At 40.3% G+C, this 24,798-nt stretch overlaps 1 protein-coding gene across 1 annotated transcript; it reads left to right on the top strand.

Moving 5' to 3' along the window:
* The first annotated feature begins 48 nt into the window (after positions 1–48).
* espnla (espin like a) lies at positions 49–24,535 on the top strand. Its single transcript, XM_004552852.3, has 11 exons — positions 49–803; positions 2,490–2,680; positions 6,145–6,331; positions 6,414–6,596; positions 6,699–6,830; positions 17,373–17,534; positions 17,625–17,766; positions 17,920–18,092; positions 18,202–18,366; positions 19,557–20,509; positions 23,551–24,535. The coding sequence occupies exons 1-11, from the start codon at positions 510–512 to the stop codon at positions 24,080–24,082; spliced, it is 3,114 nt and encodes a 1,037-aa protein (XP_004552909.2). The 5' UTR covers positions 49–509; the 3' UTR covers positions 24,083–24,535.
* The last annotated feature ends 263 nt before the right edge of the window (positions 24,536–24,798 follow it).

The following is a 24,798-nucleotide window of genomic DNA, read 5'->3' as shown; positions in this document are numbered from 1 at the left end:
AGTCAACGATGAAATGTTTCATGTGGGTTATAATATTCTACATGTACCAGCTGCTTAGTCGCCCTTCTCTTTGATTAATTTTTAAAATAGTTGTAAAAAATGACTCTTATTGTAATCCACCATGCCTTGGCTCGGACTTCTCCCATTACTTAAGTTTCCGTGCTGCCTCAGCTCCCCCATCTCCAGTGAAGTGTGTGTGCATGTGCCAGCATATGGTCACTGCCACACAAAGAGAGAGCAGGAGGCCACGAGTGCTGCGCCTCCACCCGTCTTTCATTACCTTTCTTTCTCACCGGCTCTGACCCCGTCCTCTCTCCCCAACAGCTATGCTGGCCAGCTGGCTCCTGCTCGAGTGTCGCTTTCCCGGCTCAGGAGGAGCCAACAAGTACACGAGGGTTTTTTTGTTGTTGTGTGGGACTTTGTGCGTGTGAGATGGTGTTTTACTGGAAGGGAAAGAGCTCCAGGGAGCTTGTTCAGCCTGTGCCATAACCCACTGATAGCAGCGAGGCATGGTGCTTCATCGGACCATCCAGGCAGCTCGAGCGGGAGATCTCGCAGCCCTGAAGGAGCTCGCCTCTTCTGGTCACCTCTCTACAGGCATCACTGATGCTCAGGGTGCTGGCCCGGTGCACCACGCAGCCAGGTGTGGACGCCTGGACTGCCTGCAGTTCCTGGTGAGCGAGCTTGGGCTGGGTGCTGATCCCCGGGCCTCGAACAAGGCCACACCAGCACATGATGCTGCAGCTACTGGCAACATCCGGGAGCTGCAGTGGCTTGTGCAAGAAGGAGGCTGCAACATTGAGGTAAATATATCCACTCATAGGAATCTTGGCACAAAAAGTTAGAGAGTGAAACCCATCCTGAGAGCTTAAGGAATTAACTTGACTTCCACTGGCTTGAGTACATTTATTAATGTATTCCTTTCGCAGGTAGTTACACCTGTAAAGGCTAAACCAAGAAGTAATTGTTAGAAAATTCTTCTTTTTTTAAACTGCAGTGTTTATTGAACCTTTTGATAAATTACATTTATTAAAAGTTTTTTGGGGGGAAATCACAGTGATGATGTAGAGTTCTCAAAAACTCACTTGGCATTACAGGGTTATGATAAATTAACAAATTATTACATTGTAAATGATTAAAACACAATTTAAAGAGATATCAGCTGAAGTGGAATAAGGGCCGGACTGTACTAGTGTGTAATACCAATTTTTACCACAAGATAGTGGAAGTATGTCATTCGAACCTTTATTTTAGTAGGTAAGTCACTAAGTCACTTCCTGCAAAGGAAAGGAAAGGCAACCTCCTGATAAATTAAGAATAAGGCTAAAAAGAAGTGTCAGAAGTTAAAAGAATAGCAGCAAAGATGCAGAAACTGATAAAAATAAATAAATAACAGCCATTGGAAAAACAAACTCTGCCCCCTGGTGGTGAAAGTTTTAGTTAAATTCTGTAAAAGGCGATTGCAAAATGTGAGAAATACGTCATCATCTTATTCATTAAAGATTTGAGAGTTCTGTTTTTCAGGTATTTCAGTAAGCTAAATGTTTTCAGTATTCCACTATTCCAAATTTCAGATTTTGTTTAAAACAGAAACATGAAAGTAACAAAGGATGAAAAAGAACTGACTATGATGATTTAATTGTTAGTTGTTGTTTTTTAAAGTATTACACGGTCATCAATTCATCTAAAATTTGGTTAAATGTATTTTAGAAGACGTAACATACAAGGATAGTCTGAAGGCAATAACTGAAAACTATAATTAATGGAATTAGAAGACTTTAGAATATCTGTTATATGCAAAAGAAGCAGAATAGGAATAATAAACACACATTAAAAACATACTCTTAATGACTCCACTTGGTTATTTTAGCTATTAAAATCATTTTGTTCCTTGAGGGTCGAAAAATAAAGGAAAAAAAGTAATAACAGTAACAGCATAGGGAAAGGAATTAATTACAGTAGTTAAAGTAGTTTAAAAAATTCTCTAAAAGCTTAAACCTATTCTGATGTATTACTGACTGATTACATCATATGGTTTTGACTTAGCTGACATCCATTATGGTAATGTATCACATGTCCAGTAATTATGCCCAGATGGTTGCAGGAAGTATAACAGAGTAGAAGCAGAGTAAAGTTTATTTACATTGTTTTTCAAAACTGAATGTGCAAGATCAGATTTTTAAGCTTCTATTTTACTTACTGATTATCGGAAATCTCTTAGATAAGAATCTCTCCTGCAGCTTTTCGTATAAAAAACAGAAAGCATTTATGGTTCAGTCTAAGGAGCTCGGAAAGTAAGGGACTTAGGCTACTATGACCTGAATGACTGAGAACCTGTGCACACACAATTACTCTTTACTTGTTTTATGTTACTTCATTTTTTTTAATCTGTTGCTAAAATGATAATCAAAAATCATTTACCTCCCCTGAGCCTGTAGAGGAGCAGGTTTTCAGTTTTGTCCACATCAGATCTCTGCGAATGTTTCCAGGATAGAGATGCTGCCGGTGCCACGGCCCTTCACCTCGCGGCTCGGTTCAGTTGTGTGGAGGTCATTAAGTGGCTGCTTTCTGTTGGCGGTGTGGCCAAGGTGGAGACAAACTGTGGAGCTGTGCCTGCTCACTACGCCGCAGCCAACGGGGACCTCACCTGTCTGAAACTGCTCATTCAGGAAGCACCTGGGTGAGTTCACAGCCCTAATTTCACTTCCTAATATTACAGGCTCTGTTTGCCTGCCTGAGGATGTTTGTACAAAGATAATCATCTGCATCCACACTTTTCAAAGCCATCCAGTGGGCCGAATTGGACCCTCTTACTAGATTAATATTAACTGACTTTGCGTTTCCATTTTTCCATTTGTTTTTAGTAAGTAAGTTTAGTAAGTATTTTGTTTTTGGAAGTATGTGCAAAGAGTTGCAAGTTTGTGAAACTTCAAGTAGCGCTGTTAGGAAGAAACTTAAAATGTTAAAAATTTAAAAGTTAGAAATGTTATACTTTAGAATAATTTTTGATGATACTTCTGATCTGCTTTATTTTCCATGGCACTATAGTAACTGACGGACCCAAACAAAGCATAATAGCACCTGAGCCGCTGCTATTGGAAGTTCTTAAGCACTGATTAAGTGCAAGTTTAAAAAGTGGTGTTTCAGACTCATTCTTCTATCAGGCAGGTATTAAATTTAGAAACTTTTGCTCTTTTAAAGCATTGAAAACACTACTTCTCTTTGCCACTGAGCGATCACCACAGATCTATAAGCATACCATCCACATAAAACGAGATTAGCGGTTATACGATGGCCAGAGACCGTGGAACAACAGTCATAAAGTGAGCGAGTCCTAAGTTAAACGTTTTTCAGTTTTGAGTGATGCAGCTTCCAGTGGAAGTGAAGGATAACGCTGATTGACATGTGACAGCGTTGGTTACCTTTACAACTAGAGCTTAAACTGTCCAGCATTGACCAACTGTTAACTACACAGCAACTACACAGCAATGCATGAAGGATTTTCTTTATGCACAGAACTACCCATAAGGAGTCCTAACAGCACTTGGGTACAGAGCCTAAAAAAGGCGGGCGTTAGCTTGGATCATGCCTCCATTAGGAAGATAAAGTATTTGTAGACATTATGAGCAACTAATCTCAATCCGTCAAACATTTCATTTCAGTTTGTAAAGTTTCTTCTTTTTTGTCCTTAGCAGTGAAGTTATATTTTTCACTGCCCATCCCCATTTATTTAACCTGCATGAAACAACACATGAAGGACACCTTAAGAGCATGCTGGGTAAAGAATCTACAATGAACTTCTTCACGATGTTGTACTGTATTGTTTGGAGAGGGATAAAACCTGCAGCTTCAGAATCAGTGCAAAAAGGAGGTAAACACAAAGCGCATACCTGCTGAAACATCAGAATCAGCGAGCTGTCAGCTTTCAGCCGCGACCGTGTCCGTGCTGTCGGGTGAGAAAAGCGACATCTCACTGATTCTTATGCGTTAGTGCGTCCACGCTTTGTGTTTACGTCTTTGTGCAGAATCCGTGTACCTGCTCTCATTTACTGTTTTAGCTGTTTGGTGGTGGTTGAAATTTTGTGACTTGTAACCTGAGATTCTGGCGTTTCAGGCAAAATAAATTTATAATAAAAAAATCGATTCAGGATTTTAATGAATCGATATCACGTTATCCAAGCTAGAATCGATATAAATCGATAAATCGATAATCAAAAAACAACCCCTATTTAAGAGTGATGTCCCACTTGATCTTACACTGACTCACTTCCAAACCCTTAAAAAAATCTTATCAATAAATATCTGTGTCACCAGAAAACAAAGTAACAGCAAATTACTGGATAAAAAGTATTATTATTATTACTACTATTGCGCTGTTATTTCTCTTCAGCGTAATAAAGTTGGTGCAGAAATTCGTAGTCCCCAGATTATGACTGCAACTGCTGTTGGTCTGGCTTTTCCTCTACTGCCACCATGACACCGACATTTGTTGTCTGCATCCCCACAGAATTATCCTCAAAGGTGCTGGAGGGTCAGTCCAAAACGCTTTGGTGACTTTTCTGCCATCATCTGGTCAAGTTTGATGTTTGTTTGAAGTTCAGGAGATTTTGACCAAGCTCGTGATATTGTCAGCAGCCACTCTTTACCTGCACAGTTTTATCCCTGTTCATACAGATGCTAAAGGACAAAAGGTCAAGTATAGAAAAAAAAGTCTTTACCACTCTAAATGACAAAAATAGAATTACACATGATAACACAGGGAAACAGGTTCTAATACAAAAGTTAGTTCAGTCATCTGCAATTCTTAATGAGCATAACTTTTTCGATTATGGCATGAGGTCACATTTACAGACATCTGAGATGATTAAAGGATGTACGGTATTGGGTTGCGCTCATCAAAAGGAACAAGTAAGTAAACATAAGCACCAGCCCTCACTTCTTCCTCCAATTAAACTTTTCCATCTCCTAAACCCGAGACAGCGGCACAGATAATGGCGCGTGTGGCTCTTCCTGCCTTATACTCTTGTTACAATAGAGTCTGACTGTAATTTGCATGATGCATGGCAGAGTTTAGAGCATCACAAGTAACCATCAGTGACCTGTGAATAATACATGGCTACATGTTGTCCATCACATTCGGCCTGCAGTTGTTAAAGAGCCGTGTGCACACCAGTGGAAACGCTGCTTTGAGGACCAAAAAAGATTTAAATTAAAGAAGAAATTTCCCCTGTGACATAATTTAACATTATTGCTTATATTAGATTTTTGCATAATTTCCACATCGATGTCCAGTGTGATGTGTATCCATAGATACACGCATGGTGTGCTCATTATTTTTGGTGTTATTTTTAATATGTTTTACCCACATTCAGCAACTACATATTTATTTAATCATTTCCAGAATTAAAAACATACTTCAATTATCTGTGCTTTCATATTTCATTAAGATATTGCTCTGTTAGAACACATCAGACCATGTTGGCCATGAATACCAGATTTTTCTCTCTTTACAAAAACCTTACACATTATAACAATTTCTAACTTAACTACTAACAAAACATTTTTAACAATAGCAACTATAATGAAATAAGCAAACCTATATGTATCTTTGAACTAATTGAAACTGAACTGAAAAGAAAGAAACAATTTAAACCAAATAAAAATAAAAACAGATGAAATTATAAGCCATAAACTCTATTTAACTTGTATGTTTAATGAGAAAATGCTCACAGTTAAAAAAGCTGAAACGGTACAACTCTGATATTTTAGTGGAAAAAGCACTGTAGGTTTTTTCAGGTATTTTATTAATGGATCTGAGTAACTGTGGTAACTCTAACTAATACGATACAACAAAATGATTTGTTAACCGGAACAAAAATTGGAACTAGACTTATAAAAGAGACAAAAATGAACTGTTAAAATAAAAATAAAAAGGATATGTCCTTAGTTTTAATCACTGACAGTGGTTAAATTTGCTATACCAACAAACAAGAGAAGGCTTTGGTGCATATTTTTAAAGAGACTGGTTATTTCCATGGCCTGAAGTGTTGGATCTGTAGTGGAATATCTCTTTTTAACTTCTTAAATCTGCCTGTGCTCATATATTTTTTTAATGGCTAACCTCCATCACCTGTTTGTGCACAGGTGTGTGAACCACCAGATGGCTACCGGTGCTACTCCGCTGTACCTGGCCTGCCAAGAAGGGCACCTGCATGTTGTCGAGTACCTTGTGAAGGACTGCAGGGCTGATGTGCACCTGAGGGCCTATGATGGCATGACCTGCCTGCATGCTGCTGCTCACATGGGCCACCAAACTGTGGCGTTGTGGCTGGTAAGTGAAGAAGCATAAATCTATGAAGCTGTTTTTTACATTTGATGCTTTCTTTGATCCGTATTTAATTAACTCTGAACAGGTGACCTGCACTGATATCAACCTGTCCTGTCAGGACATAGATGGAGCAACTGCTCTGCACTTTGCTGCCAGCAGGGGACACTATTGCATCTTGGAGAAGCTACTACACATGGGTTCAAAGGTCATGAAAGATTACTGGGGAGGGACCCCACTTCATGATGCTGCAGAGAATGGAGAGCTGGAGGTCAGAGCTAACTTTTTTCCACATTTTTTATATCTTATGTTTTGTGTTATGCCTGAATAAACTCAATTGTATTAATAAAACTTGTCTCGTTTGATCTCTCAGTGCTGTAAGATCCTGCTGGCCCATCAAGCCAACCCCTCAGATCAAGATTTTGATGGGTTCACAGCAGCAGATTTGGCAGAGTACAACGGACACGCTGAATGTGCCAGATATCTCCGTGCCATGGAGAGAAACGTAAGATGTTTGTCACCTGCAGTATATTTTATTTTGCACGTTTTCCCTTGTTTGTTTCCTCTCTTTGTGTCGCGGCACAGCTGTTTGCCTTGGCATGAAAATCAAAGCTCGAGTACGGTCAAACATCTGGAAGATCTTGGAAGCTCAGTGAATCATTTTCTTAATTTGTAACATGTATTTCATTCAGGTCAAGCCTATCATTCTCCTGAGCTGTTCTCTTCCACTCAACCTGATTACATTGCTCTCAGTTCAAGAGGTCTGAGAAAGTGGAGGATGAAGGCTTTAGGGCATTACAGGAGATGATGGCGTGAGTACTGTGGCGGGGGGGGGGGGTATTCTTCTTTCTTTGTTTTCCACAGATGAGTCTGTCAGGCTAGCTCTTTTGGTTCGTGTGGAATGCAGCGCACTCCTCAATGCGATTGATCAATATTTTAGAGCTGACACCTTGTTTTTGCTGGTGTTGCCTGTTCAAGTCAGACGTCACTGCAGGAAGCACTTACCTGCATTAGGGTTAATCAACTCAGAATACTTTGATGTAAGTCATTCCTCCTGACATGCACAGAATCAGGTGATTTTTTTCAAATAACTTTGGCATATTTCATGAAGACAAGAACAATTTGAGTTACTGACTCATAACGTCACATGAGTAGGCTGAAATTTCATAGCTTTTAATTTGCATTCTGTAATTCACAATTCATTTTAATTCAGTTTTATTTATACAGTGCCAAATCACAACAACACTTGCCCCAAGGTTCTTTATATTGTACGGTATGTATATAATATAAATATATAATAACAGAAAGAAAAAAAGAGAAAACTAAACAATTATATGACCCCCTAGGAGCAAGTGCTTTGGTGACAGTGAGAAGGGAAAAAACTCCCTTTTTACAAGAAGAAATTTCCAGCAGAACCAGGCTCAGAGCAGGGTGGCCATCTGCTATGACTGGTTTGGGTGAGGGGAGGAAGACAGGACAAAAACACGCTGTGGAAGAAAGCTTAAGAAGATCCTTTGTAACCTTTACTAAAGCTGTTTCTGTACTGTGGAGAGCTCTGAAACCTGAATGAAAGTTCTCAAATAAGAAAGGACAGAGGATATCCATTTGAAGTGCTGCTTAAACCGAATCCAAATCAATTTTAGACCGACTCTTAAGTGTCAAAAGTGTCTGAAATCGAGATCTCGTCTTCTTCTATAACCAGTTCTGAACATCAGTATGATAGGATCTTATCATAGTTTGAGTAAACTCCACTAATTTGATGTCTGTGAATTAGAGAAACAAAAAAAAAGTTTGTACTCAGGATGTTTGATGTGATTTCAGATAATTCAGTGGAGAAAAATTCATTGAATTTTGGTAAACCTTGAATGGTCGCATCAGCTTCTGGGACAGGTGGGGACCACTCTGTCAGCAGACTTGTTGAACGTTAAAGCCTCACAGCTGTCCACCTGCAGCCTGATGTAGTTGTTTTCCATCACCACTCCTCACTTGCTGCCTATAACGCAGGCTACACAGAGTAACCAAAGCTGTCGGCCAATAGGATCCATGAATAAGTCAGCGGAGAAGAGCAGCACTCATACATGAAGAGGATGATGATAGGGAAGTAGTGAGGCGTGACTGCCGAGCTCCTCTTAAGAAATAATCCTCCCATGAACAAAGGGAAGCTAATTAGCGCAGGGCTGCTGTGGCGTCCGACACAGCCCGAGCCACCGCCAACTAAGGGCCTATCAGTTACTTCTCTCCAGCGGCTCAGGTGGAGGGCCCGCGGGTGAAAATGCTGAGCCCGTTATGGGATCCACAAGCTTAAGTTTCAGCGTTTTCACCATTCTGATGCCTGGAGCCGGCAACTCTATCCCTTTGTGGAGCTGGAGAGCAGGATGTCATTGGCATCAAACACACATTTGACTGTCAGTCATGTTTTTTTCCAAGAGGCTTGGAAGTGCTATGATTGTCACCTCTGGATGCTGTGTAATGATGGTAGCAGACTGAATGGTATATCGTGTTTCTTGGCACTTTATGAATTGGATACACTAACAGAGACTCAGTGTGAAGTAAAAGGTCATCTGACAGACAACCGACCAAACAGTCACTCGATTTAAATCTTTATAACATTTACAGGATAGAATATGTAATGATTTAAATCCAGCTGTGGCAGAGATAAGGTGTGCAGGTAGACGTGCCTTAATTACATTTCTGGAGGTGTTTTACGTTTGTAACGCAGATCGCGGGTTTCATCGGTTCTTAAGTGTCAGTTGGATAATCTCATTTCCGAGAAGTGACCTGAATGTAGCGGGACAGTGACCGCTGCAGATCTGGACTCGCTGCCATGTTTGGATCACTCACAGCGAGGTCAGACTCGTTCAGCGCTGTCATCTACTCTTCCCTCATCTCGCATCTCAGCAACAGCTGCAATCAAATAAACAGTGTGCGGTGTGAGGTTTACTTCACACGCACACGCGCGTGCACACACACAGAGCGATCAGGCCAAAGATACTGGTGTTTGAGATTTTTGTTATTTTTAGAAACCTTGGAAAGAGCATTCATCAGTCATCACTTTGGTTTTTAAGACACACGTCTAAAGTTTTACATTTCTTTTGAGAAATAAAACACATGTAATCTAATAACTTTAAAGAGAATTTAATGAATTTTGTTGGGCTCATCACATCACTTTATCCTCTTGCACAACAGAGCTGTGAGTCTGTCCGACTCATAATGTTTGGGTGCAAAATGTGATATTTATTAGGAAACTAGTGCAGAGATATTTTACAGCTCTATAAAATATGGACTATATGGACAAAGTGCTGAACACATTTAACCTACCGGAGCAGCTCAGTCATGGAAGTACATGCAACGAAGCTCCTGGTGCACAGTTTTTGTTCTGATGTTAATGGTCAGAGATAGTTTGGAGCACTGCAGTTACTAAATCTCAAACCTCGCTCTGTGACTCACATGGTCTGACACTTCATGGCTGAACTGCTATGGTTCTTATTTGTAAAGCCAGAGTACATTACCAGGTGCTTCATTTTATACATCAATGGGCTAAAGAGGTGTGGCCCAATACCTTTTGTCAGTATAAAGTGTATCACTCATTATATCCTGTGTATCATGACTTTCTTTTGCTATTATATATCTGGTTTTAGACTGCAAAAAAATTTTGAACCCTGAATTTATTTTTCAGTTTTATGTGCGCTTTCATATACGCTATAAAAGGTGCTGTATGGGACATTTTGCTGGCTAGTTTTGGGTCCACGGGCGCCTTCAGAGCAGTGGTTCTCAAAGTTTGGAGGGCCTGATACCCCTTAGAGAAGGACGGCATCATAGTGCCAGAGTGTAAAATATTGTTGTTTTGTTATATCCCTTTTTTGACTATGAGATCGATATGATTGGTCCGTCACTCCCAACTTCTTTCAGTGTGATTGGTTACTGATGTGAAGGTCTATGTTTTAACTAAGTAGTATCTTTGAACCCAATTTAAAGTGAGAGAAAGAAAAACGCAACATTAAGTAGAAAAAAGGCAAAACCAATTCCAATTAGAAGTTCTATAAACTGCATCAGTTTTATGTCTGTGATGTAAACTTCTATATATGGTGTCGTATTGTGATGACCAAGTTACAGCACATGAAAGGTCGAATTCTTTCCCTACATTTTGATACCATGTTCACCTTCTATTCCTTCTGAGTCAAAATAATTTTCTAATGTAGTCATATCTGTGTTCACGTGTGATACTTTGAAATATAATGAAGCTGTTGTACAGAGGAAAGTCGGCTGAGTCTGAGGGGTTCGGGTGGGAGCATTTTTGATTGATGAATGAGCTCTTCTATTCAATCGTCCCAGGTGGAAAAACAAAATCACCTGATTACCCACGCGCATGTCTCTGCTCCAGGTGCTTTGACAAGTCTTCCGCTGATACCTCCCTGCGTGTAACAGCATGACCGCTGGTTTGTCAATGCATTAGTGACATTACCGGCCATCCTATCCGGTCCCTCAATTATTAACAGCATTCTCCGATCAGAGTTTATTGTTTATTACCTGGCGGCCCTTGGCCACTGTTAAGAGACGCTGATGATGGTGTCAAACAAGTGGACGGTGATCTTAAGATAGCACGCCCCAATACCTGGCTGCACAAGTCGGTGTGAGTCATACCACGAAGTGTGCGCCGAGAGAACTGCTCGAGGTCAAGGTCGGTGAGTTTTAGTTTGGTCTGTTTGTCAAAGTGCAATCGTTTTTTTTATTGTGCTCATGTGATTTTGTTTGTGCGTGTAAACTGTATGAGTGGTGATCTTTAATGTTATGTGCTTCTGTCTTTGTTGCTCTGTGCCAGGAACTACAGTTGAAAAGCCTCTGTAGTTAAATTTGGGCACATTTACACGATGGACCCAAGTGCTCGTTAATTAATGAGCATTGTCCCTCACCATATTATAAGCTCTCTTTCTTGTTTTTATACTCGCGCCTTATTTTTCTTTGAGCTGAAGGAAAGTGAGCGGACAGGCTGAGTAATTAATTTTGTGAAATGAATGGAAAGTTTTGTATGTTCCGTTTGAGAAGCCCAAACTGGCAGATGTTTTGGCAGCATTTTGCCTATTTTCTGATCAGTTATAGCCTGTTACGGTTAGGCATGAGTAACGCTCCAGGCTCATGACCTTACTTTATTTTGTCATTGTTGATTTTTGCAAATTGGATGTGTTTTCTTTAATCTTGCAGTTTCCAGACATGTCCAATAGTAGTTACAATATTTCAGCACTAAGTAGACAAATACTTTCAGTTATTACTTTTGTAGCTGCAGCAGATGCAAAAAAAAAAAAGAAAATGCTGTAGATGTTCCCAAAAACAGTATATCTGTCAGTTGGTAGTCTCGCAAGCATTTACCTCCATGGAGGAAACCTGAGAGTATATTGCCATGTGAGTGGACATGTATTTACACTATAGCGGTCTGTGTATAATGTGCAGCCGCTGTATACATTCCCTGTTGCAATTTATCACTGTGAATATTTCACGTGGAAGCAGGTTGTTTGAATGATTGATTCCAGAGTGCAGAATTACAAGACATGTTTCTTAAACACAAACTGTGTTTCTGAAATAATTAAACTCTCCCGTGGTTCGACCCACAGGGACCGCAGATTACTGGAGCTGCATGTCTGACAATGAGACAGCATTGAGTAGCTGTTTCTTAACTCCCTGGCTCCTAATCTGTAGCGATCAGAGCCTTTGTGGTCTTCGACAAAAAGGAGAGCAGATCCAGGCCAAAAGCAGGGTTAGGCTATCTGAATATGCGTGGCAGTAGTGATGGGGGAGTGATGAAAACCAAATGCTCTCTGGCCACTGCATCTAATTAAACACACACATGCAGGGTTCATCGTAGTTTTTAGGACACTGAACTGTTACGAAAAAGGTCACAAAGGAATCGGGCTCCCCCTTCCCATTTCCCAGCCCGCTTGTTGTTTATCTATTTATGGATTGCACAACTTCTGGGAAGATTATTCCTCCGCCCGAGCTGTGTCACAGCATATTTCGTGTTGCTCGACATCAAAGTGCCGCGTGAGAGGAAATGGCACGGACCACCTCATGGACGTAACGCACAACAGCGTGCAGCAGCATATTAGGCCTGGCTTTGAAGTTTTGGCTACTAATAATGTCCTCTGAGAGGTGAATTTGATATGTATTCTGTATGGAGTGCATTAGGACAATGCAGGTTCATTAAAGGCGACCTAAATGCTTTCATACATCCGACAGCCTGCCTGGAGCGGTGTGAAATGCTGCCACCTATTCAGCCGTGCATGTGCTTGTTTTCTTCTTTGGTTTGGTGCGAGTCTTCAGGCTGTGAAATGTTTCATGTGCTCATTTGTTCATCATAATCAGAAACTTCCTTTTTTATTCTAATTAAAAACCTAGCAGACTTATATCCTTGATAGCCTGTAAAAAACAACAAAAAACAACAACAACAACAACAACAACAACAACCATATTTAACCTAAAACAACTGACACTTTTGACACTTTCTGGCACAGAACCTGCTCCCATATTGAAATCATCTCGTGTGACTGGTTACACTGCCTGAATCTACATTTTTAATACTTTAAAGGCTCCCAAAACCTGCTGTAATCTGGGATTTCCTGTTTGTGCCTAAACTTGACATATTTACCTGTTAAGTAGTTTGTATTATGGACAAAAGTATTGAGCCACACCTCTTAATCTTTGAATTCAGTCGCATTGCCACAGGTGTATAAAATCAAGCACGCAGCCATCCAATCTGCCTGTACAAACATTTGGATCTTTGTAAAGAGCTCACTGAATTCAAGCATGGTGCTGTAATTGTGCTGAGGCACATAGAGAGTAAAAGTTGCCAGTGCTCTTCTGACTCAATAACTGCAGAGCTCCAGACTTCCAAACCTCCTCTGGCATTAATGTCAGCATAAAAACAGTGTACAAAGAGTTCCTGCAGGGGTAATGGAGGTGATGTAGCATAGGTCCCCAGTACTTTTGTCCAAATAGTGTATGATTTAAGAACAAACTGAAAGAAAAAACACACCTGAAAATCATCTTTTCCCCTATCTACAAATGATGAATGGAAACTGTTGTAAATGTAAGATTTGACTATACTAACAAAGAGAAGAAATTATGTCCTCTCTGTGGTTGGTTTGATGTACTCCTGTAAATTAAGATTAAAGACTACAGTCGTACTTTACACACAACTATCACACAGAAGTAATAACAAAAGCAGTCTGAGACTGCATAGCTTCCCTCCACATCATGGATGAATCGAGTCCCTGGATCCAGTTGGTGTCATTTTGTTGTGAACATCAAGGCCATTTCCCCCAGCTTTTCCTCTTTCAGTTTAAGATATACTTTTATCTATCTTAAAAGTTGAAAAATTACAAAAAAAAAGAACCTAAAACAAAATAAAATAATGTCCTTTTTTAACAGTTTTTCCAGTTCAGGGGGCTCGTGTGGCACTGAATCCTATCCCAGCTGTCACTTGGGGAAAAGCAGCCATACATTACATTCATACCTACCTACGGCCAGTTTAGAATCAGCAACCTGACTGAACACGCCTGTCTCCGGACTGTGGGAGGAAGCCAGAATAGAAACAAAGACCCCAAGCAGGCACAGAGAGCCATCTCCATGTAACATAGGTCAACAAATTCAATAAAGCAAAACGAGCACAGCAAATGTGAGGTGAAATTAAGATGGCTCAGTGTACACACAGGGTCAACTGTAGAAGGACAATCCACACTAAAATGTGTATGTTGGTACGTGTTTGTAAAGATATGATGCAGAAAGTACAATTTTGCCTCATTTCGCAATATTAAAAAAATCCTTGCAAAAATTCCTGGATCGAGATCAACTCCAAAAGTGAATTACTTCTAAGTTGGGCAAAGCTCCATTTCTATTAAACTTCTCATGCAAAAGTTCTGTGTGTAACTTTTTAAGTCAGGCAATCACATAACCTCCTTGATGGAGATCTCTTTTCATCTGTTTCTGTGGTGTTCGCTCAAACGAAATCTTACTCCATAATGAGGTCACACGTAACTAGACAAACCAGGCTCGTTGCATGAAAAGCACTTGTGACGTCATGCAACGGCCACCAAACTGCAGTTCAGTGTGATGGTGGGAAACCTGCAGCAGTTCAGGTGAGGTGAAGAGAGAAGTCTCTGAAAATGGATCATCTTACAGCAGGCATGATGTCACCTGATTTAGATGACAGGAAAGATATAACGCAGTAAGCACTTCTTTGATCCTCATCATTTTCTAAGACAAAAATGTGAGTGTTTAAAATAGAACTCTGACTGAGCACGTGCCTTATTTTATTAACATTAACATCAGTCATTTCAAATTAATACTTATCAAACTCCGTATGTATCTCGGTTTTTTAAAAAGTATGAAAATAATTTCAATCAAAGGCCGCTGTTGTCATTCATGGAGTCTGGGCAGTGGCAGATGTCAAATGGCTGCAAAAGTCAACCTTTTTTAGTTTAAACCTGAGAGTAACATAGCTGAAGAGGTAAATAAAATGTACATAAACAAGTGTTTGCTGTAAAGAAGTCAGCATGTGTGTCCAATAGTTGTATTTTCACATGATAGCATCAATAACCAGCATATAGTCCTCCTCTCCTTTTTTATTCAACTCAGTTTCATGCTCACACATGTAAGCATGATTCATAATTACAGGCTCAATACAATGGCCAGCGTACAGCTGCATCCAGCCGAATAGCTACATCGGTTAGCTGGAGACGCTGATTGACTGGTGCTTCCTCTGTGATCAGGGTCAGAACTTTTGGGTCATTTTCAGAGCTGATACTTTATTGCTTAGCTAGAGAGCATCTATGTTTTCCTGTCTTTCACAATTCTTAAAGCATTTTCACTCAATATCTAAGGGCGTTTGCATGGCTCATGGGAGAAAATTATCGTCACGGTGTTTAGCTTTAGTCATTGCTTATAACCAGCAGCATTTATGAGCCATAAATAAGTAAATCAAATACAGCAGGAGGGAAGTGCCGAAAACACAGCTGCAGCTCTTTTGGAAGTTTCCCGCTCCTTCCCCCTCTTCTTATCGACAGTAAAGCTGAACAATATTGCTTCACTTGTTTCCTTTTGATGGGAAATTACAACCAAAAGCAGCACAGTGTGCTTTTTGCTTTACTTTTTTTTCATTATTCAGAAACTGTGAGCCGTTTGAAACGACGACAGCTCTGGAAACCATTGCACACACAAAGGAATGGAGGCTTTCCTGAGTCAAAACATGCATTAAACATTTAGGGATTTTAAAATCATGAAAAAGTGTGCTTCAGCTGAAAAGAAATTTGGAGCATATTAAGGCCAGCAAGTTGTAATATTCAGGGTTCATTAGACCTGTAAGTAATGTATAATTCCATTGATAGCACTGTCAAGCTAAAAATCACAAAGGCTTCACAACAAAATGCAAAAAAGTTACCCAAAAGCAAGTTTTAAAACTTTTTAAAAGAAACAGCTGAATCCACAGATCTCAGGCTCAGACAGAAAGAGGTTCAGAGTCTAGGGGTCACTGTTGCAAAAGCTCTGTCTCCTTTAATTATTAGCTGGCAGGCCGTAATCACCTGATCCTAGGGACCTGCTGGCGATGTATGGATGTAACGGTTATCTGATAACCAGAATCTTAAAATAAATCCTAAAGTCAGTGGAGAACCAGTGCTGCAGAATTAACCATGGTGTGACATGTGAACAGCTAAAACTGCAGAACTGCAGGAGGTAACGGTAACGATGGGTCATTTCAAATCCTAACAATCCAATTGCAATGAAATGAAGGCATGAATAACAATCCCCAATTCAGAGCATAACACAATAGACCTCAACTTGGTAAGCAAGGTAAAAGCTGAAACAGCAGTCACACCAAGCTTCCTGATCCTGATTAGCAAAAGTGGCAAGGGGAACTAGAATTTGCATTACAGTTTTTAATAGAGTCAAAGCACGTATGTAAGATGTGTGACTGGGGCTTAAATGAGATACAAAACTGGATTCCATATGTGCAGCAGTGATAAGAAATTTCTTTAACAGTAATCAAAATGTGCTGAAGAGGGAGCAGCAGAAACAATAAAGTCCCCAAACAGGAGCCTTGTGGCACACCATAGGCAAAAGAAGTGAAGAGGACCTGGACTTAGAAACAGCCACAGAAAAGGAGCATTCAGAGAATTTGAAGAAAGATCAGATGTAAATAGTGGAGCAGCACGTTGGCACGGTGGTTAGCACTGTTGCTGCACAGCAAGTGTCTGTGTGGAGTTTGCATGTTCTCCCCCGTGTTTGCGTGGGTTCCCTCCGGGTACTCCGGCTTCCTCCCACCGTCCAAAGACATGCAGCTTGTGGGGATAGGTTAATTGGATAATCCAAATTGCTACTAGGTGTGAATGTGCGAGTGAATGTGACTGTGAATGGTTGTCGGTCCCTGTGTGTTGGCCCTGCCACAGACTGGTGACCTGTCCAGGGTGTACCCCGCCTCTCACCCTATGACAGCTGGGATAGGCTCCAGCGACCCCCGCGACCCTGAAAAGGATAAGCGGATGGATGGATGGATGGATCAGATGTAAATAAAACATCTTGCAAATGAGAATCATTTTGTGGTTGTGACATATCTTCCAAGTATGAAATAATTGTACAAAAGCAGCTAAAGGAAGCTGCAGTTCTGTAAGTGCAAGTATAAGGACAAACAAGTATTTGTAAAGTTTGTGCATCATTCTGCTTCCTTGTTGAAGGAACTTGTGTTTTGTTTTTTTAGTAACCCGTATATTGAAGTTTGTAGATTGCCGGTTAATTTTCGATTGTCTTTGGTGTTTGTTGTCTTATTTCTATTTGTTTGTTTGTTTGTTTGTTTTGCTTTTTTGAATTATGAATAAATTTTAAAAAATCATTTATTCAAACTGAATATAGGAGATGCTTCTTTATTATTCCACGTTTTTTTCCTTTTTTTAATCCTTATTACCTCTTTTTGTCACACTCTGTTTCCACGTTTTCCAAGGTGATTATAATTATAGTGCAGTAAAGTGCAGTAAAGTCTTATTCTAAATATTTTAAATGTTTGCAGGCCTACAGTGTAGATAAGCCCATTGAGGTTCCCACTCCAGCAGAGGAGGTGAAAGTAAAGCCAGCCCTGGTGTTGCCGCACAGCAGGGAAGACTACTACGGGAGCCTGAGTGACACATGCACAGACAGTCACAGCAGTAACTCACACATGGACAGTTTAAAGGTAATCGCAGTTTAGTTTTTATGATGCTTTCTGTTTTTTTTTGTGGTTTCTTAGAGCACGCCAGTGAGTCCTTTTATTTGTTTACAATAGCAGCCTGAGAATGAGGAGTCTCCACAAGCAAGATGCCCTCAGTCCCTGCTTGCACCTTCTTTACCTTCTGGTTCATCTACACCTGCCCAGCCTCAGAGGACTGCCGTCAGTAGAATAGAGCAGGTTGAAATCGCAACATCTGGTGAGAGAAACATCTGTGGAGCTTATTTAATTGCTCTTATTGCAAAGCAAGGCAAAAATTTATTGCACAATTTCATGGTAACAGTGAGTCATTTCAAATATTAATCTGCTTTAAAATGACTGGGAAAATGACTTCTCATGACTTGTACTGCAGTTATTAGATGTTTCAAGCAACCCAAGGCCGCTGGGAGTGAGAGAACTGTCTGTACTGATAAGACAATGTTGCCTGATGCAAACCTCCTGGCTGAAAGAAAACTTCTTGGCGACATGAAGTCCATTAAATCTTTGAAACAGTCAGGAATATCGGGAGTTTTCACTGGACAAGCGGTAAGTATTCTAGGCTTCCTTATTTTAAATATCCTGTCATCAGATTCACTTCCTTTCTTTGGATAAAAAGCTGATAGCTAGAACTCTGCCGCTTCATGTATCTCTGAAGAATAAGATGGTGGTCCTACCTACTGAGGAGGCCAACCTGTCAGACATTGATTATCTGGTGCCCACCCATGATGAGAGAGGCTGTCCCATAGCAGAATGGAAGAGGCAAGTCATGGTGAGACAGCTGCAGGCCAGGCTGCTGGATGAGGAGGATCAGAGGAGAAAGGTAATGTTGTCTGAGAGATGAATTAGGGCACAATTTAGTACTTTCAATCAAGAAGTCATTGTGTACAAATCGGATCTTCAAGGTGCTTTTCATGTAGGACTAAATCAGAGAATTTCGGGAGTAAACCAAGATTGATGTGACTTTTTAGACTAGCAGTTCCAGAGAAAAGGGAAATGAGCCTGATTGCCATTTAATTGTTGGCTTTTAAGTAGAAACAAAAGACTGTAGCCCCAATCCAACCTTTTAAAATTTATCAAACAGTTAGTCGATAACACTTTAGTGTATGTCCTGTATTTAAAAAGTGTCAGTTTTTGCTTCTAATGGTACTTCTAAGCCCTTTTAGATTATACAGAATGCAACTGCATGCAAAACAGTCATTATGTTGTGTGGATCTTTACGTATTAGATTCTTTATAAAATCCTTTGTGTTATAGGTTGGTATAAGTTGTGTTTAATATTTCAGCTTCTGTAACAGGAAGTAACCCAACCGTTGGGTTACACTTGTAGGTACTCGTGCACACACTTTCCCCATTTCTTTTACATTTAAATCCCAAAGGCAAAGGCCTTTCTGGTTTCTTGGAATAGTCATTTAAAAATGAACAAATATTTGGGAAAATATTTGGAGTGTTTCTTGGAAAAGATGGAGCACATAAAATGAATAACTTCATCGACAGACAACTTTGAATTTCCGCCTGCTGGCTGAGCAAAAGAAGCTATCTCCACTTCTGGGTGGAGAAAGCTTTATTTTCTCGCATTAAAGACAAAACGGCTTTTAGTCAAGAAATGACCACCACAATAATCTATAATAATCAACCGTAGTAAGGTCTGCTATTTGAGGTAAAGCCTAATTTAAACAAAACCTCCCCTAAACAAATGGTTACAGTCTAAACATAATGAGAAAAGCAAAAATTGCAGCTCGTTCTTTGTGTTGCTTCTCTAAATCTGCATTACTGAAAATCTGAAAAACACTTGGAAATTCAGTCCCCATTTACTTTTAATTGCTCATAACAAATCACTGAACACATAGCACATTGTGAGTCAAGTCATATTTCTGAGGTTTGGATGAGGTCTGTGTTGCAGTTTTAATGTATCATTACTCTTTTTCTTGCATGCCAAAACCCTCTGAAATGTTTAAAAAATGTAAAAATTACATCCTGCGTGTTTATCTGGTGTTTGCCTCTTCTTTTACAGGAAAACGGGAACAGATTTGCCAAAGTCAGCTGGAGGTACTCCCAAGCCCACAATGCCATCCTGGGGCCCTCTGGTGAGCTGCTGACTGAGGGTGATCTCATCTATCTGGAGCAGCAGATTGCCAACGTCTCCCTGCAGAGGAACTGTGAAGGCTACGAGTTGGAGTTGGCTCGTCTAGCTGAGGAGCTCAGGCACATCCTGCCGGCCCCCATAGTGAACATCACCGTCAACACGCAGTTTGGGAACTTCACAAATCAAGTTCCCTTACCTGTGTGGTGCGGCCGTATCTCGGGGATCGTAAAGAGCATGTCTCTACTCATGACCAACCTGACGGACCAGCCCTACTGCAAGATGCCCAATACAGAGCTTATCACAGTGTTTTCTCAGACGTCAGACAGAAAGAACTCCACTAGGGGACGCAGGGAGATGATCGAGGATGAAATCCATCAGTTTGGAGTGTCTGTGAGGACTCTGAAGTCAAATTTTGAAACGCAGAACTTGTCGTTGTTAGCTGAACCTTCAGAAGCTCACATGTTAACCTCTTCCACACAGTTTGAGGCCCCAGAGTCAGGAAAGCAGGTTAAAGGGCTGAATCCAGCTGCAGAAATAGATCAAAACAGTGACTCTGGTATTGACTATGATACAAATGTTCCTGATGTTCAAGAGACCATTAGTCTTAGAAAGGAGAGGATAGTTGTTCTGTTTTTAGGCCACTGGAAGAAATCTGCTTACACTGTGGCAATGAAGAGCAAGGATGCAGCAGAGAGGAAGATAAGTGGAGGAAACCCAGACATGGGTGACAGATCTGGTCATAGGAGTAGCATCGAGAGTGCTCAGTCAGAGATGATGAATAGTTCCCTGGGACACTTCTTCAAGCAAAGAAGTGCTGTCAACAAGATGCTGGGAAACTGGAGAAATATGATTTCCAGTGTCCCTTCAAGGCAGATAAGAAGGTAGGATGGGGTGACTTTCCCTTCCTATTGAAAACTGAAACTGTTCACATCTTTAAGTAACTTAATCAGAGATTTGCGTGGATGTTTGTGTGTCAGATCATATTGTAATTTTCACCTCACATCAGAATCATGGAGTTAAGAACAATATCTGTTTTCTTTTAATGCATATATGCTGTTCCTCCATAGTAGATGTTTATATATTTACCCAACATGCGAAAGGTCACTGGTTTGAGATCAGGAGGAAACACAAATACCTTTAGGGTTGCGGGTTGCATCGTCAAGATTTGCCAACTCAAATTATCTGTAAATTATCTGTGGTGACCCCTTGTAAATAAGGGATCAGCTGTAAGAAGCTTTATACTGTATAAATGATCAGAGGTGGGACCAAGTCATTGTTTTGCAAGTCTCAAGTAAGTCTCAAGTCTTTATCCTCAAGTCTCAAGTCAAGTCTCAAGTAATGTCAGGCAAGTCAGAGTCGAGTCTCAAGTCACTGGTGTAAAAGTCCGAGTCAAGTCACAAGTCTGAAACTTTGAATTTCAAGTCCTTTCGAGTCTTTAAAAAAAAAAAAAGAAAAAATAATGTTGCAGTTATGCTAAATGTAAATATTAGACCATGTAATTTTAAAATCTGTGTTTTTCTCAACACATGACAAAATAGTGAACTTAGAAAATATACACAAATTGTGAAATTGCACCTCTTTAAAATGCAGCTCAATTAAACTTAGCTCCAAGAATAATTTTCACCGACAGTTCTGAGATAAGCTGCATGTTATTCTTGGATGCGGTTGTAGGACCAGCTTTAAAATCGCATGACAAAAATATCATACACATTAAAAAAAACTGTATCACCAACGTAGCCTGGACAACATTTGCTAGTTAGATGAAGTCAGCTATCTCATCGTAGCATATTTATATGCATATTTATAATCATACGGTTCTTGGAGTGAGTGCATACACTCATGAAGTTTAGTAACTTCAGGTCACTGCAACAAGCCCAGGTACAGTTTACCGACGGATGGGTACAGGACCTTGAAACGCACCGTGTCGAACGAAAGACCATCGTACGTATCATAAGTTTACCAGTCTCACAAATCGTCGTCATAAATACACATTCCTTAACCGTTTATTAATAGGACCTTTGAGCTCAACGGTAATTAATTAGTAGTGGAAATAATTTCTGGTAGCATCACAGAAATGTAGCAGTGACAACAATATTGGATGCTGTAATCGTACTGGGCAATTAGTGATACAAAACAACTGTTTTATCCTGTGAATAAAAGTATATGTTTTTGTCAATGTACCATAATAACAGAAGCGAAACGCAATATTGTGTCAGGACAATTCACTATTTATGCACAATAAATAAAGGAGCATAGCGCGACAATTTCTGTTCAGCGCCAGACTTGCTTGTAACCTATATCACCAATTATGTTATGAAAATGACGTATTAACTACTAAAAAACACTGACCTTTGTGTAAATGCTTGGAGCAGACTAACCTGTGAGCTGGAGGGTTCTGGGATGTTATATTTGATCTTTGAATGGCAGCAATCCAGGCCATCCGTCGCGTCTTTGTTACTTCGGAAACATGGCTCGAACAATTTCTCTTCAACGACGTAATCCGATAACAACCGATCTCTTTACCCGTCAGCTTCTCGTGGCTGTCATGCGACCGGCTATTGCAGTTAATAATACAACAGCTTCTTGACATTTTTGTGTTTCTTTTTATCCCTGTATAACTGATTTCAATTGAAAGCCTGCGTGCGCTAGTACCGCTTGCCACGAGTTCCCAGAATCCTTTGCGGTTCTACCCGTGAATGACGTCACATTTTCAATCTCTATATAATATGCATGTTAAATTTTATATTTGGGGTAAAATATCAAGTCTTTTCAAGTAAACCGGTTCAAGTCCAATTCAAGTCCCAAGTCATTGGTGTAAAAGTCCAAGTCAAGTCACAAGTCTTAGAACATTTTTTCAAGTCAAGTCTAAAGTCATAAAATTAATGACTCGAGTCTGACTCGAGTCCAAGTCATGTGACTCGAGTCCACACCTCTGTAAATGATACACGAGAAGTGTGGTTAACGCTCAAGCAACCAAGCTAATTTAGCAACTAGAATTACAGAGGGGTTCATTATAACCCTATTATACGTTATATAGCAAAGTATAATGGGTGTGTGTGTGTGTGTGTTGGGGGGGGGGGGGGGGGGGGGGGGGGGAATTCTGTCTTGGGCAGGCCTGGCAACGAAGCTCGAGAGAGAGAACACCAAATGGCCAGGCATTAGCCTAAGGGGCCAAAGAGGCAAAATGGGCCAGCCTTCTTGTGGGCTCACCAGCTGCAAGAGATACCATAGGGGTTGGGTGCAATGTGCCTGTTGAAACTAGCTCTTGGGACATGGATTGTCAACTCTCTGATGGGAAAGGAGTCTGATACATTGGGGTTTTCCCAGCTGAGCTTGGAGAAGGCGGTCAAACATATCCCTTGGAGGTTCTTCCTTTTTCAGGGTTCTTCAGATTTATGGCCCCATTGCTGGCGATAAGTCTGACTCATTTCCGTTAGGTGTTGGACTTTGCTAGGGATGCCCTTTGACACAATTTTGGAGTGATTCTCCCTGACCTGGAAATGTCTCACTGATTGCCTGGATAAGCTGGAGAAGGTAGCTGGGGAGAGGGTGGTCTGGGGCTTTGGTTCCCATCCCTTCCCCTGTCTCGACTTAAACTAAATTTAAGCCTGAAACCAAATAAAAAATATTTTTCAACATAAATACCAAATATCAGGCTTGGATTCTGCTTTTTTTTTTATTTATAGGACATTTATAGGACAGTAAATCAGAATTAGAATACCTTATTAATCACTAAGCAAATTATGTCAATAAGTGTCTATAAGTTTTGTACCAGTACTCAGAAAATACATTTATATTAATGCTACATAATTACATAATTTTGGGCTTGGTAAACTATGGACATATGGTATCTCCTTGTTCATGCTTGGTGAATGACAGATAGTCAAATACATTGTTGTGTAACCTGCAGTGTTATCAACAGGCTCCAAAGGCAGAAAGCCCTCTACTCGCCAGAGCAGTTCTTACCCCGTCTGGATGGTGTTCCTGTAGAGTATGACAACCTGACCCTAGATCTCTTCATGCTGGGCTACTTTCACATCTTGGAGCTGGACCTGCCAGTCGATGAACGGAAAATGAGGCATCTTCTGTGCTTCGAGGTATTCGACCATGTGGGGAGCTTCCCCTGGGAGATGGTCAGGGACTTTCATAAGGCCGTCATTCAGGACATTGAGGCTGGGAACCGTGAGTGGAAGGACGGCTTCGAGGACATTAAAATAAAGTTCTTTGGGAATACCTTGAGTCAGCCTGAATGCTCTACAGAAACAGTAAAACACAGCCTCCCAGAGGTTAGACAGGTCCCTAAAGTCATTGTGCAGACGCCTACGCCAGATGAGGGGACACTCTACACTGGAACTGACATTTCCAGTTTTAGTAATGAAGAAATTTGTAAATATATTGACCGTAGTTTTGCTTTTTGGAAAGAGAAGGAGGCAGAGATTTTTGATTTCGAGTAGTCACTTGTGTCATATTTTTAGATAACATCGGGGCTGGCTATCAAACTAATTAATGAACTAAACATTTCCATCATCAGTTATGAAGTAAAGTTGGCACAGATATCTTAAACCTAATTGTCGGAAGTCTTGTTTACTTAATGTTTCATCGTAAATTTCTTTGTCTGAATTATAATTTTGTTATTTTTTTTTACTGTTTATAAAAAATATATATGCTTTTAAGAGTAGAATATTTAGGTACTGTGGTAATAGTATTGAAACTCAGTCAAATAATTGTCAATATCATCAAGTTTCAGACGATACCCAGCCCTGTTAAAAAAGAGTGCTAAAAGTGTTTTTGTTCAGTTCTTTGTTAAGAGAGCATTTTGTGGTAAATATTTGCAACAAAGCCTCAGAGTGATCCATGGTCTGAGAGAAACCAATTCTGACATTCTTACAAATAAATCTTAACATAGAGCTCAATTGATTTTCATTGTTTTCATATTCATTTCACTGATCTTATCCTTCATTAAAAATCTTACTTTTTAAATGTTTTTTTCTTGTTTCTGAGACTCATAAAAACATGGACCTGGAATCTCCTAGAACAGCTTTGAAAAGTTCTTACTTACCATGTTTTGAGCCTTGGTGATGCACCTCAGTTCATCCTTAAACAAACAATATTTGTTTCTTCCGATTGGGTTACGTGTAAACACAAGGTTTGACCACCAGGTGGGTGGGTC

Source organism: Maylandia zebra, linkage group LG23, assembly GCF_041146795.1.
Source record: "Maylandia zebra isolate NMK-2024a linkage group LG23, Mzebra_GT3a, whole genome shotgun sequence".
NCBI lineage: Eukaryota > Metazoa > Chordata > Actinopteri > Cichliformes > Cichlidae > Maylandia > Maylandia zebra.
Note: the sequence above shows the minus strand (reverse complement) of the source record. Positions and strands in the feature narration are given on the sequence as shown.